The following is a 17,579-nucleotide window of genomic DNA, read 5'->3' on the forward strand; positions in this document are numbered from 1 at the left end:
GCACTGCAACCGTAATTAATGGAGGTGTGGTTAAGGTCGTGGCTCCCCAAGGAAGAGGGGGAGGTCACTTGGTTCGATTGACATTCACCCAAGGAAGAAGAGGGTGGGTAAGGCACAAACCAATCATCAATGTATAGAATCCCTCTCATGAGATTGTCTCTGATTATAGTTATGTCCATGAATCAATACTGGAGGACGCTTCGATGTTTGAAATGATTCCAGAGAACAAAGAAATCTCAAAGGATTACGAGAGTACGTATGAGTTGATAGAAAGATCTTCCATACACATTGATGATATATACTGTTGCTCAAGGAATCATAGAGCACGATGATATCGAACCACGCTCTGTTGAAAAATGTCAACAAAGAGCAGATTGGCCTAAATGGAAAGAATCAATCCAGGTAGAATTAGATTCTCTGACAAACAAACAGGTATTTGGTCAGGTAGTGCTAACCCCACCAAGTGTAAAGCCTGTAGGACAGAAATGAGTCTTTGTCAGAAAGCGTAATGAGAAGAATGAAGTCCTGAGGTACAAGGCTCGCCTTGTGGCGCAAGGTTTCTCACAACACCCTGGAATTAACTACGAGGAGACATACTCTCCCGTAATAGACGTTATAACATTCCGCTACTTAGTTAGTTTGGTAATTTCTGAAGGACTGGAAATGCAGCTCATGGATGTGGTTACTGCATATCTCTATGGGGATCTAGATTCAGAGATATATAAGAAAGTGCCTGATGGCCTTACATTACCCAAGCCAAGTGACTCTAAACGCTCACTTTACGGATTAAAACAATCCAGGCCGATGTGGTATACTCGTCTAAGTGACTACTTGATTGGGAAGAGATATAAGAACGATGAATTATGCCCCTGCGTATTCATAAAGAAAACAAGTTCCGGATTTGCAATTGTAGCAGTATATGTCGATGATATGAACATAACAGGCACTCTTGATGAAATAAGAGAAACCGCGAGCTACTTGAAATCCGAATTTGAGATGAAGGATCTTAGGAAAACTCGATTCTATCTAGGCCTTGAACTAGAACACCGAGTTTGTGGAATACTAATCCACCAGTCTGCGTATGTCCAAAAGTCAGGCGATATAACATGGACAAAGCGCATCCTACTAGCACTCCCATGATCGGTCGAAGCTTGGATGCAAGGAAAGATCCATTTTCGTCCAAAGGAAGATGACGAAGAGGTGTTGGGAGCTGAAATTCCCTATCTAAGTGCAATAGGCGCATTATTGTACTTAGGCATGTACTCGACCAGACATTGCACTCTCAATGAACTTGTTAGCTAGATTTAGCTCAGCGCCAACGCAGCGTCACTGGAATGGTATCAAGAACATTTTCCGATACCTAAAAGGAACCATTGACTTGAGACTGTTCTTTCCCTACAGAGAGACAAGAGGGACCGTAGATGGAATTGCAATCCCTAAAGGAAATGTTGATGGCGAAAGTGCCACTCACTACACTGAAACACCAAATGACGTTTTGGTTGGTTTTGTTGATACTGGGTATCTCTCTGACCCACATAAAGGTCGTTCCCAAACTGGTTATGTATTTACCAATGGGAACACGACGATATCTTGGAGATCAACCAAGCAAACCCTTGTGGCTACCTCCTCGAACCACTCAGAGATCATTGTTGTACATGAGGCGGTTCGTGAGTGTGTACGGTTAAGAACTATCATTGCACATATTCGAGGGATTAGTGGTTTGAGTTTTACCACTAAAGAGCCTACTTGCATTTATGAACACAATGCAGCTTGCATCGAATAGATGAAGCTAGGTTGTATTAAGGGTGATAACACAAAACACATATCGCCAAAGTTTTCCTACAATCAGCAACAACAGACCCTCCTCAAGATTCAAGTGAATCAAGTAAGGTCTGAGGAGAATGTGGCAGATTTGTTCACCAAATCACTGCCTAAGGCCACATTTGAGAAACATGTGAAAAGCATAGGAATGCGAAGACTTTCCAAGCTTACTTGATTAATGTAATGATCAGGGGGAGGTGTAGACGTCAGGGGGAGTCTAACACACACATGTCATTCTCAAATGTAGAATGTGCGTTGTGCTCTTTTCCTTCGACCAAGTTTTATTTTTGTCCCACAGGGTTTTTATTGTTACTTGACAAGGATTTTAGTGAGGCAACAACTCATGCACCATTTCATCTTTGACTTGGCACAAGGGGGAGTGTTGAAGGAAAAACACATTATGTGTCTTCGTCAAAGAAACAGACGAAGAGGGAATCAAGCAATTACAAATCACAGCTCAATCAGCATTTAGTATCATCAATGTAATTGATATTTCCGTTGTAATCTTATCTCTATATAAAGGGGTTATGAATGAAATGAGTAGACAAATTTCAATTGTCATTTTACTTTTATATATATATATATATATATATATATATATATATATATATATATAGCAGATGTTTCAATCTTTGGTAAGTAGCTTATTAGTTTACTCCCTCCTAATTTCACTCAATAGATAGGGTGGTATTGCGTTCAGCAAATGTCTCTTTCTAAGAGTTCCACAAAACCGTGTCACCCTGCCATATTTGTAATAGGTACCAAGTAGCCTGGCTAAAATTTTGAGACTTGGTTACCCAGTGTCGAGAATGACTCCTCTCTTCCTTGAAAAATCAGATCGAGAAAAGGGCAAAAAATGATGTCAAACGCTTCTTCCTTTCTAGGCATATCAACAAAGACCATTCGTGCACCAATCCATTATCCTATACTTGAAAAACTTCTCTCTGTCTTCTCTAATGGCTTCCACTACCAAAGAAACCGCCTCAGAGTTCCTTCCTCTTATCACAGTCTTCAAAGATCGCAGAGTCATGGGCTCACCATATGTGACCCCATCTCTTCAAACCCCAGAAACAAATTTCTTCTCCAAACTCATCACCAATGCAGTCGCAGTGAGACTATCGATTCCGTTCCCAAGGAGATAGACACAGAGCTTCTCCCATTTCTCAGAATCTACAAAGACGGCTCTGTTGAACGACTCATGGGCTCCCCATATGTACCCCCAACACTTGATGACCCAGATTCAGGAGTGTCATCAAATGACATCACAATTTCACAAAATCCTTTGATTTCTGCCAGACTCTTCCTCCCAAAACTCAATGAGCCTCACAAGAAAATACCCATTTTGGTTTACTACCATGGTGGGGCTTTCTGCGTCGAATCTGCCTTCTCTTTTGATCACCACAGGTTTCTCAACAGCTTGGTGTCCCAAGCCAAAGTTGTTGCTGTGTCAGTCGAGTACAGAATGGCTCCTGAGCACTCTCTCCCCATTGCATATGACGATAGCTGGGCTGCACTGAATTGGGTTGCCTTGCATTTTGCTGATAATGGCATCAATGAAGAGCCCTGGTTGATCAGTCACGGCGACCCGAATCGGTTATTTCTGGGTGGTGATAGTGCAGGAGCCAACATTGCTCATAATGTGGCAATGAGAGTTGGGAAAGAAGGATTGCCTAATGGTATAAACTTGTTGGGTGTCTTTCTTACACACCCTTTTTTTTGGGGCTCCAAGCCAATTGAGGGAGACCCTTGTGAAGAGCCTGAGAAGGATTTGGCTTGTTTGGTTTGGGACATGGCGTACCCTTCAGCCCCTGGTGGGATTGATAATCCAATGATCAATCCTGTTGCTCCAGAAGCACCAAGCTTGGCTGGACTTGGGTGTTCAAGGGTGCTTGTTAGTGTTTCTGAGAACGATGAGCTGAGGCATAGAGGTGTGGGTTACTATGAGGCAGTGAAAAGAAGTGGGTTTGAAGGTGAAGCAGAGTTGGTTGAAGTGGAAGGAGAGGATCATGCATTTCATATTTTGAAATTTGAGACTCGGAATGCTAAGGAATTGACAAAAAAGTTGGCTGATTTCCTCCTCAAGTGAAATGCATCTTCTCTGTTCTCGTCGAGTTTTATGGCTGCTGAGAACTCAACTTGTGATTGGTTAATTTGCAGTGGGTTTCATCCCTTGCAGGGGTTTATCCAAAACCCAATCCTTTGCATGTGGTTGTATACTTGTAATGTACTACTATGAGTCTATGATATTGAATTATTGAAACTAAAACTTTATTGAATTCTTGTTTGATACATATATTTGATGAAAGTGGAAGCCAGTAGATGAAGAATAAGCCGCTAACGCATAATTCTAGTGTGACCAATATTGGGGAGCGAAATGAAAGTTATAGATCTGCACCATATTCCGTTCTTTGTGGATATGGTTTACATGAACAGTACTAAAATGACTAAGAATTGAAGCTGCTTGCAATTTTTTAGAGTTCCTGGAGGGTGCAGATTGATGTTTTCCTTTTGAACAAGATTGGGACCAATGTAGTGTGTGTGTGTGTGTTGGAACCAACGTAACTCATGTATATTTCAACTACTAAGTGAAAGCACATCTACTACTGAGTCAAGGGAATTAACTGACAAGTGGTTTGTAATTATCATCTCTATTCAGGTCCTCAAGGCTTGAAGTTGTGTTTGAGTTTTACCAGTATTTGTTAAAAGGGGATAATTAGACAGCAGAGTTTTACAAGACATCAATCAGATCTTTGAATTTAAACACAGAGAACTATTGAACAACTCCCATAGTCCCATGATGAAAGAATGAAGCACATAACAATATTTCTTCATGTCAGCAAAGAATATTAAACGAATTATTGAGAATTATATATACATACAGTACATTGACAACAATTTGCTGAAAAAATTATCCAGAGCATATGAGTGCTACCACTTCACTATCACAAGGTTTATGGAATCACAAATAATTAATACACATTATATGCAAAATTCTACAGTATGTCAACATATGACATACGTTCTATTACAACTTTTAGGACTTACTCACTCAAACAAGAACATAATATATATACCTCACTCATCTTAATGATGATTTTACATGAGTTGTCGAAAGTGATAACATCACTCCTCGAAGTGGTAAATATTACATAAATTATAATATCTATGAGAAAATTTGACATACTTTAGTCATTCTCCCAACGATATGGGTAGTAAGTACAACTGACGAATGTTCTTTAGGGCCACTACAGTTGACTTGCTATTTCTTCTCTGCAAATCAGCCTTCTTACAGCTCTTCCGGCCACAATCTAATAATGAAATTGAAGTAACGGAGAAGTGAACTTTATGTGGAAATAATCGAGGCAGAATTTTCAGAGCTAAAGTTAAACTAAAATGCAACACCAGAATAAATGAATCATGATTGAATACAAAAAACTCTTCTTGAAACATACTGTTTTTGTCTGCAATTTGTATTAGTATAGTAATGAAAAACACCTTCACCAAGATGTGCAGTGTTTACATTAAATTTTGTTTATTTTCTCTGCCGATTACCAAAAGAAGGGGGGGAAAAAAGCAGGAATGATACAAATGATAGCAAGGAAAAATAAGAAATTAAAACTTCAGGAAAAAAAGCTAGTTAAAAGTTCCTTCTTCTTTTTTGAGGCAGAAGAGGTCAAACTTCATTGAAAGGAGAAAACTTACATCAAGAAAGCTTCAGCTGCAATGGCAGCTGTAAGGAAAGGAGGAGTAGAAAGATAAAAACATTCTGAAATGAAAAGAGGATAGTTTGGCTGGAATAATCTTTCATTCATTCACGATTGAATAGTTATACAAGGAGAGACCTACTCTACAAGGCAACTGTTCCTACAAGTACAGAATATACAAGAGATTACAAGTATAAATAGATTACAACATTCCAATTATAGAAGATACGAATTGATTACTTTCCTAACACTCCCCCTCAAGTTGGAGAGTGGATATCTCGAACTCCCAACTTGTGAATCATAGGAAGGAATATTTCCTTTCCCAAGGCCTTAGTGAGGACATCCGCCAATTGATGAGCAGAAATGACAAACTTGGTAACAACAGAACCATCTTGGATTTTATCCCTGATGTAGCAGTCCATTTCAATATGACGAGTTCGCTCATGAAAAACTGGATTCGCTGCAATGTGCATCGCTGCCTTGTTATCACAAAATAGCAAGGCGGGTTCTTGATGTAATATTCCTAAGTCTCTGAGTAGGTATCGAAGCCACGTTAATTCACAGCAGGCACCTGTCATTGCACGATACTCCGCTTCAGCTGAAGAAAGCGAGATTGTTTTCTGTCTTTTTGATCTCCATGAAACCAACGAAGAACCAAGAAAAACACAATAACCTGTGGTTGATCTTCTAGTAATGGGGCACCCTGCCCAATCTGAATCACAATAAGCACGCAATCTGAGATCACTCTGTGAAGAGAAAAATAAACCTTGACCATGTGCACCTTTGAGGTAACGCACAACACGTAAAGCTGCCTCCATATGAAGTTTTCGAGGTTGATGCATGAATCTGCTTAATACATGGACTGAATAAGTGATATCCGGTCTTGAAACAGTAAGGTATATTAATCTGCCAACCAATCTTCTGTAACGAGCCGGATCTTTGAGCAAGTCACTCATGTCAGATAACTTCAATCCTCATTCCATAGGTGTGTCAACAGGGGCAGCGCCCATCAACCCTGCATCCTTAATAATCTCTAATGCATATTTTCATTGAGAAATAAAAATTCCATTTTTTGAAGCAGAAACCTCAATGCCAAGGAAATATTTTAAGTCTCCAAGGTCTTTAATACGGAAATTACGATGAAGAAATTGCTTGAGTGCATCAATACTTGCATAATCATTTCCCGTAATCAAAATATCATCAACATATATCAAGAGGGCAGTAAAAGACTTGCCTTGTCTCTTGGTGAATAAAGAGTAGTCAGCCCTGGATTGTATGTAACCAGCAGATCGAATAGCCTCTGAGAACTTTGCGAACCACTAACAAGATGCCTGCTTCAGACCATATAATGACTTGTGAAGTCGGCAGACCAATCTTTCCTCCCCCTGTTTTTGAAGCCCTGGTGGAGGAGACATATAGATTTCCTCATGGAGGTCGCCATGTAAGAAAGCGTTATTGACATCCAGTTGGTGAAGTGACCATCCCCGGGCTGCTGCCAAGGCAAGTAAACATCGGACAGAAATAATTTTGGCAGTGGGAGAGAAAGTTTCCTAATAATCAACCCCCTCCATTTGCGTGATTCCTTTGGCCACTAATCGGGCTTTGTACCGCTCAATGGTACCATCAGACCGGTGTTTGATTTTATAAACCCAACGACAATCAATTGGTTTCTTACCGGCCGGGAGAGAAGTGAAGGTCCATGTACCATTTTCTTGGAAAGCCTGCAATTTAGCTCTCATCGCCTCCTGCCACTCAGGATGAACAACCGCTTCGGAATAAGAACTGGACTCGATTGCTTGACTGATTTGTGCAATGAAAGACCGGTGGGTGGGCTTATAGCGGTGGTAGGAGACATAGTTGGAGAAGGGATAACGAGTTCCTTTAGTTGGACCGGGAAACAAAGAAGATGACGGGTCGAAGGAAGGCAGCGTGACCTGGGAGTAGACATAGTCTCAGAATTTCACCGGCGACGCCGTGATACGGCTGGAGCGACGAAGAGGCGCGGGTGAGGGTGGTTCAGGCTCGGGTAGAGGCTGGTCTGGGAAGGGGCCAGGCGACGCGGGGGTTGGCACCTGCGATGTGGGTGGCACCGGCGATGCGGGTGATCTGGGTGGGCTGGCGGTGGTGTCAGAGGATGGGATCTCAATTGGTGACGGTGGTGGGACTGTGTCGGTCGAAGAAGGAGGAAGATGAGGGTCAATTTCGGGGTCAATGGGAGATATGTGGTCAGACTGATGGGTAGGGTCATCTAAGGGAGATGGGTCAGTGAGCGGGAAAGGAATAGGGCTAGAATTTGGGCCCAAAGAAGAAGAATTGGTATTGGACTTGATAGAAGCATATGGAAAGGATGTTTCATGAAAAACGACATCTCTACTGGTGAAAATTCTGCGGGTAGATAGATCAAACAATTTATAAGCCTTTTGGCCAACAGGATAACCAATAAAAACACATTTAATGGCGCGAGGAGAGAATTTATGTGTGATACGAGGATTAGTAGCATAAGCTAAGCAACCGATGGTGCGAAGATGAGAAAAAGAAGGAGGTTAATTATAAAGACGTTCAAAAGAAGTTTGAAAAGAGAGAAGAGGAGTTGGGAGACAATTAATGATATGAACTGTAGAGAGTACACATTCACCCCAAAATTGAGTAGGGAGTTGAGCATGAAATTTCAAGGCACGTGCAACTTGTAAAACGTGACAATGTTTGCGTTCCACAACCCCATTCTGTTGAGGCGTGTAAACACAGGAATGTTGAAAAATTACACCATGATCTTTGAAGAAAGATTGGAGTGAAAGAAATTCTCCTCCATTATCACTTCGAAAAGTTCTAATGCAAGATGAGAATTGAGTAGACACAAAAGTAAAAAAATGTTTCAAAAGTGATTGCGTTTCATCTTTGTGTCTCATCAAAAACATCCAAGTAAAGCGCGTGTAATCATCAACGATGGTGAGAAAATAATGGGCACCAGAAAGGGAAGGGTGTTTATAACGACCCCAAATATCACAATGAATAAGATCAAACGGTTTATTAGATGAAATTGAACTAGTCCCAAAACGTAAACGACTTTGCTTAGCCAAAGGACATATAGGGCAAGCATTATTAGAACTAACAGAAAAATTCAAAAAGTTCTTAGCAATGAAACTTAAACAAGAAGGAGAAACATGTCCTAAGCGACTATGCCAGAGATTGGTAGATGAGGTGGTGAGGTTACAAGCGGGCTGGTTGTTTGAGGTAGAATGACGGTTGGTCAAGGTTTTCTTCGTCGCTAGTGCTACCAAGTAATATAGGCCATTACGCTGCCTACCCAAACTAATCATCCTCTTCGTAACCAGATCTTGCAAAACACACCAATAAGGGAAAAATGTCACTGAACAGCTCAAGCCTCTTGTTAGTCGACTAACGGACATTAAATCGACTTTGAATGTAGGCACACATAGCACATCATGCAAATAATATGTAGAATTTAGAGGCAATGATCCTTTGGCCGCAATATGGGCTTTCTCCCCACTAGGTAACAATACTGGAGGCAATGAACAACTTTTACCCCCATGTAAAAATAATTTTGAGGATGAAGAGATATGGTCCATCGCGCCGCTATCAATGATCCAGTGACAAGAGGAAATTTTAGACAAACCTGGTGGGGTTTTTGGCTTAGCCACTGCTGCATGTGCTTGGGAATTTTCACCTCCATCTTTGACACTGAGGATGGACAAGAGTTGTCGAAGTTGCGCCTCTGAAACACCTGATATCACAGACTTGACGTCATCTTTAGTTAATCCCTCAGAGACATGATTGGCTGCTGAATTTCTTCCTCGGTTCCCATCAGTCTTAGAACGATTTGTTCTCTCTTTTGGGTGACCAGGTGGATATATCCAATTAATTTGTAGCAAGTTTCAACAAAGTGTCCCATGTCCCCACAGTAAGAGCATTTAGGTCGGCCTTTGGAAGAGCCCAAACGACGCTGGTCTGGATCAATATGTCGTCCATCATTGGTAGAGGAGCGATGTGTTGGTCGAGCAGACTGATTTGATCAGTTGTTCCTGACAGCCATGGCAGCACTTGTGCTTGAGTCTGTGGCATATGCCGCATTGAGATGCCTTTGTTTTTCAACTTGGCAAATAGATCCATAAGCTTGTCTAGCTTAAGGAAGAAGATTCATGAGAAGGATCTGTCCTCGGGCAGCACTGTAGGACTCATTCAAACCCATTAGAAATTGCATAAGCTTTTGTCGGTCATGTTGTGCTCCACAGGTACAAGAAGACGCATCTGTGTAGGAGGATAATTCATCCCATAAAGTCTTCAACTTGGTGTAGTAAGCAGAAACTGAAAGTTGTTCTTGTCGATGATAGGCGATTTCTCGTTGAATTTCAAAGATTCGAGGCGCATTACTTTGAGAAAAACGCTCACGAAGGTCTTCCCAAACTTCACGTGCAGTGGTGTAGTAAATCACACTGTCTGAGATCTCTGGAGCAATGGAATTAATAATCCATGAGTGGACCATGTCATTGCATCGAGACCATGTATCATAATCATCTGGATGAGTTTCTGCCGAAGGAGGCTTGATAGTGCCATTGACAAAGCCTAACTTATTCTTGGCATTTAGAGCGATAGTCATTGCTCGCAACCAAGTTGGATAATTATCTCCATTCAGTGGTTTGGAAATTAAAACCAAACCTGGATGATCTGAATGGTGGAGGAAGTAGGGATTAGAGAGTTTTTGTTCGTCTGCCACGTTGAGTGGTTGTCTTCTAGAGATTGAAGAAGGGCGCTACTGTATGAGAGGATAGAGCACAGCTGCGAGAGAGAGAGAGAGAGAGAGACATGATTTTAGTCCTGCTCTGATACCATGAAAAGAGGATAGTTTGGCTGGAATAATCTTTCATTCATTCACGATTGAATAGTTATACAAGGAGAGACCTACTCTACAAGGCAACTGTTCCTACAAGTCAGCTACAATCAAGGAGTACAGAATATACACGAGATTACAAGTATAAATAGATTACAACATTCCAATTATAGAAGATACGAATTGATTACTTTCCTAACTTGAAGTAGAAGACCTAGCATGTTGTGCCATAAGATGTGCAACCTTATTGACATATAGCCTAGCATGAGTAATCCTCAAATTGGGATAGCTTTCTAAGATGGAACTCATATCATCATAAAGACGTCCCAACAGCAAAGATGTATTTGTGTTGGATGACATAGCCAGTTGACGTTGCACTAGTTGAGAATCAGTTTCAATTATTACCGGCAGTAACGCCTGCTCCACAGCAAAGTGCACAGCCATTTTGCACGCCCCCGCCTTAGCATGCTCAGGTGAAATCAGTCCCTGAAGCGGCCTGCCCCCACCCATTATCATCTTCCCAGTAGGATCTCGTACCACAAAACCTACACTGCCCTTGCGTGAAACAAAGTCAAATGAGCCATCAACGTTTATCTTGTATATGTCAGCAGTCCCGACAAATATGAAGAGTTGTTTCAACTGCAGTCTCACATAAAACACAAACTTGTGTCTCCAAAGATTGTTGTCTCGGAGGATACCTTTGGAGTCCCAAAGTTAAAAGTTCCTTAGTATGATGTGGTTTTTTTTTTTTGATCACATCAACAACTAGTCATTTTTGTGAGTCGAACTCACAACCTCCCACTTACAAAGGGGAGACTTATGCAACTTATGTTGTGGTTTATTGCATTAAGAAATTAAATACAAAAAAAAAAAAAAATCTTATATTGTAACTGCTGCTCTGATGGATCCCTTAAAACATAAATTTTATCAAAGATATATGTCTTTCTCAAATATCAACCCCAACAGTTTCCTTTTTGTCAAATTTTCAAAAATAGTTGGCTAAAATAACTTTGATGAAGATTTTTAAACAAAATACTACAATTTCAGATAATATTGCCGGAGATGCTCATCAAAATATCTTTAACAATAGCATTTGATTTGTATGTACTTAGTAACCGGGGATCAGACTAGCCCAATGTGCACCAAGTATTCTTTGAAAACATACTTATGGCCTTACTGTTAAACAGCGACAAGTGTGGCCGGTGGCCCACCATTGTATCGATACTGTCTCAACTTAACCACCCGATAGGTGTTGGGTTTTAATCACAAAAGGTCTTGGTTCAATTGGGTAAGAGCCACCCACTTATAAATTATATTTTATTTGTCACTTTTCCAATGTGAGATTTTTCTTCTCCAACACGCCCCCTCACGTGCAACCTAACTCTAGGTCTGCAAGTGAAATTAATTAACAATCCAATTCCTACATTGAAAATTGGGACACAAGTCTCATATTGGAGACTTGGCCAATATAACAATCCAAGGCCCACATCGGACACTTGATAATAATCCAATCGGAATTTTTCGATGGCAATATAAGAAACCCAAATTCGGGCCCATGACAATTGGAGACGCAATTGGAGAGAGACCCACTATGATACCATGTCAAATAGAACAAGGTTGAGAGAATGAATTTATGATATATTATTCATCTCACAGTGGAGGTATATAAAGGGGATTACATGAATACAATTAACTTACGTCTCTATACATAGAAAAGGTAAGTACTAACTACGCTCTAATTACAATATATTCCATTCCTAATGTTACACCATGACTCACGCTAACACTTACTGCTTTTCTTTCCTTTCCTATTCGTTTTGTTTCTTGTCGAGAAGTTCTTTTCTCTTTTCATTTTGAGAGACATTGGCTCTAACTTATGGAAAGAGCCTATATATAGAGAAAAGAAAGCCAAAGACAAAGTAGAACAAAAAGAGAAGAGATAGATGAAGTTTATGATACAAGGACTTTCATTGATGTGGCTTCAAGTAGTGTAAGTGCCTCAAGATTTGTAACTTTAGTTGAAAAGCCCCCAATGAAGTATGTCATCAGCAACCTCTGAATTTCACCTGGTTTCGATTGCCATTGGCCTTGCATTTAGACCTCGGATTAGATTCCTGTTTCTTCTGTTACTAGCCCTTCTATGAAAAAATGCAAAGTTTCGATCACCATCCTTAAGCCAAATAGCTCTTGATCTTTGTCCCTAGCACTTTTCCTGCTGAGTCAAGATTTGACTATGTTTGACATGTAGTAATCTTTGTTCTTCATATTGTTTGGGAAGAAGGGTAATTTCATGATGCCATTTAGTTTTTCTTGAATGACACGTAATTCAGCCTTTTGATTGTCGATCAAACTCAAATGAATGACACTGCATGAGATTGTTCCCTGTGTTTTTGATCTTTGAAGCCAACTGATGAAGCGCATTTCCTGTAGAAGGCGCAGCCCATGCTCTTTTTATAATCTGCCCATATATAATTAGAGTTTTCATGCCAGTACATACTCTTTAAATCGAAACTGTTTCTTAACCTTCTTGTATTGCAAATTTTCTGAACTCACTACAATTAGTAGAGAGCAGTGATCTGATTCAGTGGGAATTAGCGTGATGACTGCAATAAGGAAACATAGCTCTCCATTGTGTAGTCTAAAAGCCCCTATCAAGACGTTCTTGGGTAAACTTGTTACTCTAGGTAAAGCGACTGCCTACAAACCCCATATCAATGAGGCCACAATCGGCCATGGTTCTTCTAAACGTGACCATTGACGCAGCACGCCTAGGTCCTCCAGACTTATCATTATTGGACATAACCTCGTTGAAATGTCCCGCTATAAGTCACGATAAATAGCAGTTGTCAGCTCCTAGGATTCTGATGAGTGACGAAGTTCGATGCCTTCCACCCCTTGCTGCAATGTCATAAATTCTGGTAAACCTCCATTTGCTATTGTCTTCTGGTTTGCCAACAATTACATCGATGTGGTTAGGAGAGTGAGACTTGAGAGCTGCAAGAGTGTCGTTGTTCCATAGTAGTGCGACCCTTGCGAAAACCTTCCTTGTAGGAAGCATACGTTATCTTTATAACCTAACCGCTTAGTGAGCGTTGATAAGGTCTTTTTCTGCTAGGGTTTTAGAAAGAAAGATGATGCCGCCTTGCTAGGTTTGAGAGCTTAAACAATGTCTATGAGGGCTCTTTATGTTTCAAAATTTACAATCTCACGACAATTCCATACCTAGATGTTACCCTGACCTGTAGCATCGCCGGAGAATGGAGGTTGCAGATCAAAGCTTGATGGCGTCGCAAGGAGGGAGCTAGGTGGCCCTTAGGGTTTTAATTTCTTTCAAGTTAGCTAAAGAAATAGTATGCTACAATTGGTGAACTCTTGTTGAAGGTGAAGATGCTATGATTTTGAATCATGTGGTTGTGATGTTCGGGAATAATGTTATTGGCTTAGTACTTGAATCATTTACTGAGCGTGCTTTTTGCTCATTCCTCGTTCTTTGTGTTTGCATGTTCTTTTAGTTTCAGTTTCAGAAGAGTTCGGGTTATGGGTAGTGGAGAGTAGTATTTTCTCATTTTGGTCGGCTCTTGTAAAAGAAAAGCATTTTTGTTTGTAAGTAGCACTTGGAATCCTTTTGGGATCTAATTGCTAAATTAGTTTTGCTGTGAACATGTTTTTTACCTTTTTAATTACAGCAAATTTTCTTCCTACTTTCATTCGTATTTAAATTTTAAATTCAACTCGCAAAAATGTTTTGGTTTAAATTTTGGGCTCGGTCATTACAAAAGAAGTGAACTATTGATGAGAAGCAACGTGTGAGTGTGATAGTGTGTTAATTAATGCTAGTTAAAGGTTTGCTAGTATTTACTGTGGATTTCCTTTCGTGAGACGTCTTACAAACTCTTGTTGAAGTAAAGAAGTAAATTATTATTGAAGAAACGTGTGATAGTGTTTTAATGCTATTCAGAGGTTTGCATGAATTGATTGTGGTTTCCTTTGTTAGAATTTCTTACAAACTCTTGTTAGAGTGAAGAAGTAAAATATTTAGTGGTGCCCATAGGCTTTAGACGGGTCAACTTTCCAAGCAATGTAACCTATCTTTCCTTTTGATCTTCTGTATCTGATGAGAAGAAACGTGTGAAAGTGTGTTAATACTATTTTGATGTGTGATAGGTTGGTAGCATTTACTATAGGTTCTCTTTTGTGAAAATATCTTCCGAACTCTTGCTGAAGTGTGGTATTAAATTATTGATGAGAAAAAATGAGTGATGGTGTGTTAATGCTATTTAGAGATTTTTTGGCATATTGTGGGTTCCTTTGGCGAGAATTTCTTAATTTCAAAAACATAGACGTCATTTCTGTTTGAGAAAACTAACAAACAAAGCACATTAATGCAATATCAGCTGAAACGCAATTTTTGGTCTAATACAATCTTCAAATAATGAGAACCACCATGAAATTAGGTTGAGGGCCCAGTGCCAGCTTTGGTTGACAAATTACTTACTTGGAAACAGAAGAGGTCAGGCGGCTACTCTCGGCATGGTTGACAACTTGCCGTTGCTACCCTTGCATTACTGTCAAACATGGCTCCTCCTCCATGACATCTCAACCATCCTTTGTTTTATAATATTTATATATACTAGCCACCACTATATATATATATATATATATATATATATATATATATATATATATATCAAAGCCATCGATCTCCCTACACCTCTATGCACACACTTGACTACTTCTGCAATGGCTTCCACCCCCAAAGAAATAGCCTCCGAGTTCCTTCCTTTCATCAGAGTCTACAAAGATGGCACAGTCGAACGCCTCATGGGCTCTCCTTATGTGCCTCCATCTGCTCGTGACCCTGAAACCGGTGTTTCCTCCAAAGACATTATCATCTCAGACAACCCCAAAATCTCTGCTCGCCTTTTTCTCCCTCAAACCCTAGACCAAAATGTCCAAAACCAAAAGCTTCCGGTTTTGGTCTACTTCCACGGCGGTGGCTTTTGTTTTGAATCTGCCTTCTCGTCTGATCACCACCGCTTCCTCAACCGCCTGGTCTCGAAAGCCCAAGTCGTTGCTGTTTCAGTCGAGTACAGACTCGCCCCGGAAGTCCCAATTCCCATTTGTTACCAAGACTGCTGGGATGCTCTTCAATGGGTTGCTTCGCATACCGAAAATGAAGATGTGGGTGCTGCTAACAAAGAGCCATGGTTACTCAACTACGGTGATTTCGGTAAAGTTTACATTGGTGGTGACAGTGCAGGTGGTAACATTGTACATAACATAGCAATGAAGGCAGGGACTGAGAGCTCGAGTGTGAAACTAGTTGGGGCATTTATGTCCCACACTTATTTTTTGAGTTCCAAGCCACTGGGGTCGGAGCCGAAAGGTGAGGAGTTCAAGAACTATGTGCCTTGCATGGTTTGGGGCTTTCTGAATCCGTCGACTCCGGGAGGGATTGACAGTCCGATGGTGAACCCGGCGGGTCCGGGCGCTCCAAGTCTGGCTGGGCTTGGGTGTTCTAAGCTGCTTGTGTGTGTTTCTAGCAAGGATGAGCTGAGGGATCGAGGAGTTTGGTATTATGATTTGGTGAAGGGAAGTGGGTTTAAAGGAGAAGTTGAGTTGTTTGAAGTGGAAGGAGAGGAACACGCTTTTCATATATTGAGCGAGGCCGAGACTCAGAATGTTAAGAAAATGATCAACAGATTAGCTTCTTTTCTCGTGTAGCAGATCTTGTGATCATGTGTGTAGCTGTTGGATGGAGTATAATTATTTCTTTCACTTGAATAAATTATTATGGATATTAGACTCTGTACGTTCGTTATTGCTTCTTCTGTTTTTCCCTTTCTGAAGCTGGACTCATTAATTGGTTCTTCAAATTTGAGCCAAGACAATCGTTTTCGAGTTTAGGGTTTATCCCTTTCTATCCAACACTCATAATAAAGTCTACTCCTTGCCAATCAGGACATGCATCTGTAAAAATATAGAACAATGAACAAGAGGTCGGTCGATGATGTTAATTAATTTGTTAAGGGGGCTCCATTGTCATAAAGCCACAACTAGATATATATAGCTCAGCCTAACTTTGATATACGGAGGCGTTCCAAAGAGGGCGTTTGCACTTTCGTTAAAGTGCGGACGTCGACGCTGCAGCTTTGCTCAGGCTGCGACGGAGCGGCGCCGCTTGCTGGATGGACCAGTCTGCAGTTGGGTGGAGTCGCCAGCGTGAGGTTGCAGCGCTACCTAGAAACTTGCAGTTGCAGTGGTCGCTGCCCAGAAACCTGCAACCTCGATCACTGCCCAGAACGGTCTGGGATGCCTCCGGCCTCAGTCCGGCAAGCCCCGAGCCGCCGTTGCTACCTGAAACACAGCAGAACTTAGAACCCGCCAGCTTTGATATATATATATATATATATATATATATATATATATGAAAACCAGGGTGGATTGGACAAAAAAAAAAACACTAGGGTGGAGCCAACTGTTGTTTTTTTTTTTTTTTTGAATCGGCCCGAGGGGAAATAATATCATTCATCACAAGCCAGGATAGGCCGTTACATATCCTTCCGCTGCCATTTAAGGACATAGGTAGACAAGAAGATAGTGGTAGTACCCACAATGATGCATAGAAATAGACCTACTCATTAGACATCAAGTACGTAAAGGTAGCAAGGATCCTCCATTGGTACTACGCCAGAGGCGCTTGATATCTAGGAACCTAGATTACAAGAAACATTATTGTAATTAGACTAAAGCTAAAAACATAGGGTTGAGGCCCCTAGCCCAAATAGCAATGGACTAGAGCAAAACCCTAGACCAACAGTTCGTGGCCCAACAGGGGTAGTCCACCAAGGAAGCTTGCTCCAGGCCCATCATTCTGGTTTAGGCCAGTCCACCTTATCCTCCCACCATCCCGTCGTACCTCACCCTTCCGGCCAAGCTCCGTCGCTGACCCACATCGCCTGACCAGTCACCACGCTTCGCCTTGCCTCCAAGACGTCTCATGCCATCGCTGCCGAGACATACCTCCAGCACAGAAAACTCATCCCAGATCCAGCCCCGCTACCGCACCCCATCGATCGGATTCCAGGGCACCGTTGATTCGAGGACCCAGCAGTGAGGATCGGCGACCAGACTTGTAAAGCATGATCATCCCTTCAACCATCCCAGCCGAATTTTTTGACAAAACCAGAGCAAAAACTCCCTCCGAC

General features: G+C 41.2%; 2 protein-coding genes across 2 annotated transcripts; both read left to right on the top strand.

The window, feature by feature from the left end:
- Window positions 1–2,581: 2,581 nt before the first annotated feature.
- LOC112198504 (2-hydroxyisoflavanone dehydratase) lies at window positions 2,582–4,097 on the top strand. The gene has a single exon (XM_024339639.2). The coding sequence runs from the start codon at window positions 2,678–2,680 to the stop codon at window positions 3,905–3,907; it is 1,230 nt and encodes a 409-aa protein (XP_024195407.1). The 5' UTR covers window positions 2,582–2,677; the 3' UTR covers window positions 3,908–4,097.
- Window positions 4,098–14,919: 10,822 nt separating this feature from the next.
- LOC112199937 (2-hydroxyisoflavanone dehydratase) lies at window positions 14,920–16,183 on the top strand. Its single transcript, XM_024340932.2, has one exon. The coding sequence runs from the start codon at window positions 15,112–15,114 to the stop codon at window positions 16,093–16,095; it is 984 nt and encodes a 327-aa protein (XP_024196700.1). The 5' UTR covers window positions 14,920–15,111; the 3' UTR covers window positions 16,096–16,183.
- The last annotated feature ends 1,396 nt before the right edge of the window (window positions 16,184–17,579 follow it).

Source organism: Rosa chinensis, chromosome 4 (assembly GCF_002994745.2).
Source record: "Rosa chinensis cultivar Old Blush chromosome 4, RchiOBHm-V2, whole genome shotgun sequence".
In the NCBI taxonomy this organism is placed as follows: domain Eukaryota; kingdom Viridiplantae; phylum Streptophyta; class Magnoliopsida; order Rosales; family Rosaceae; genus Rosa; species Rosa chinensis.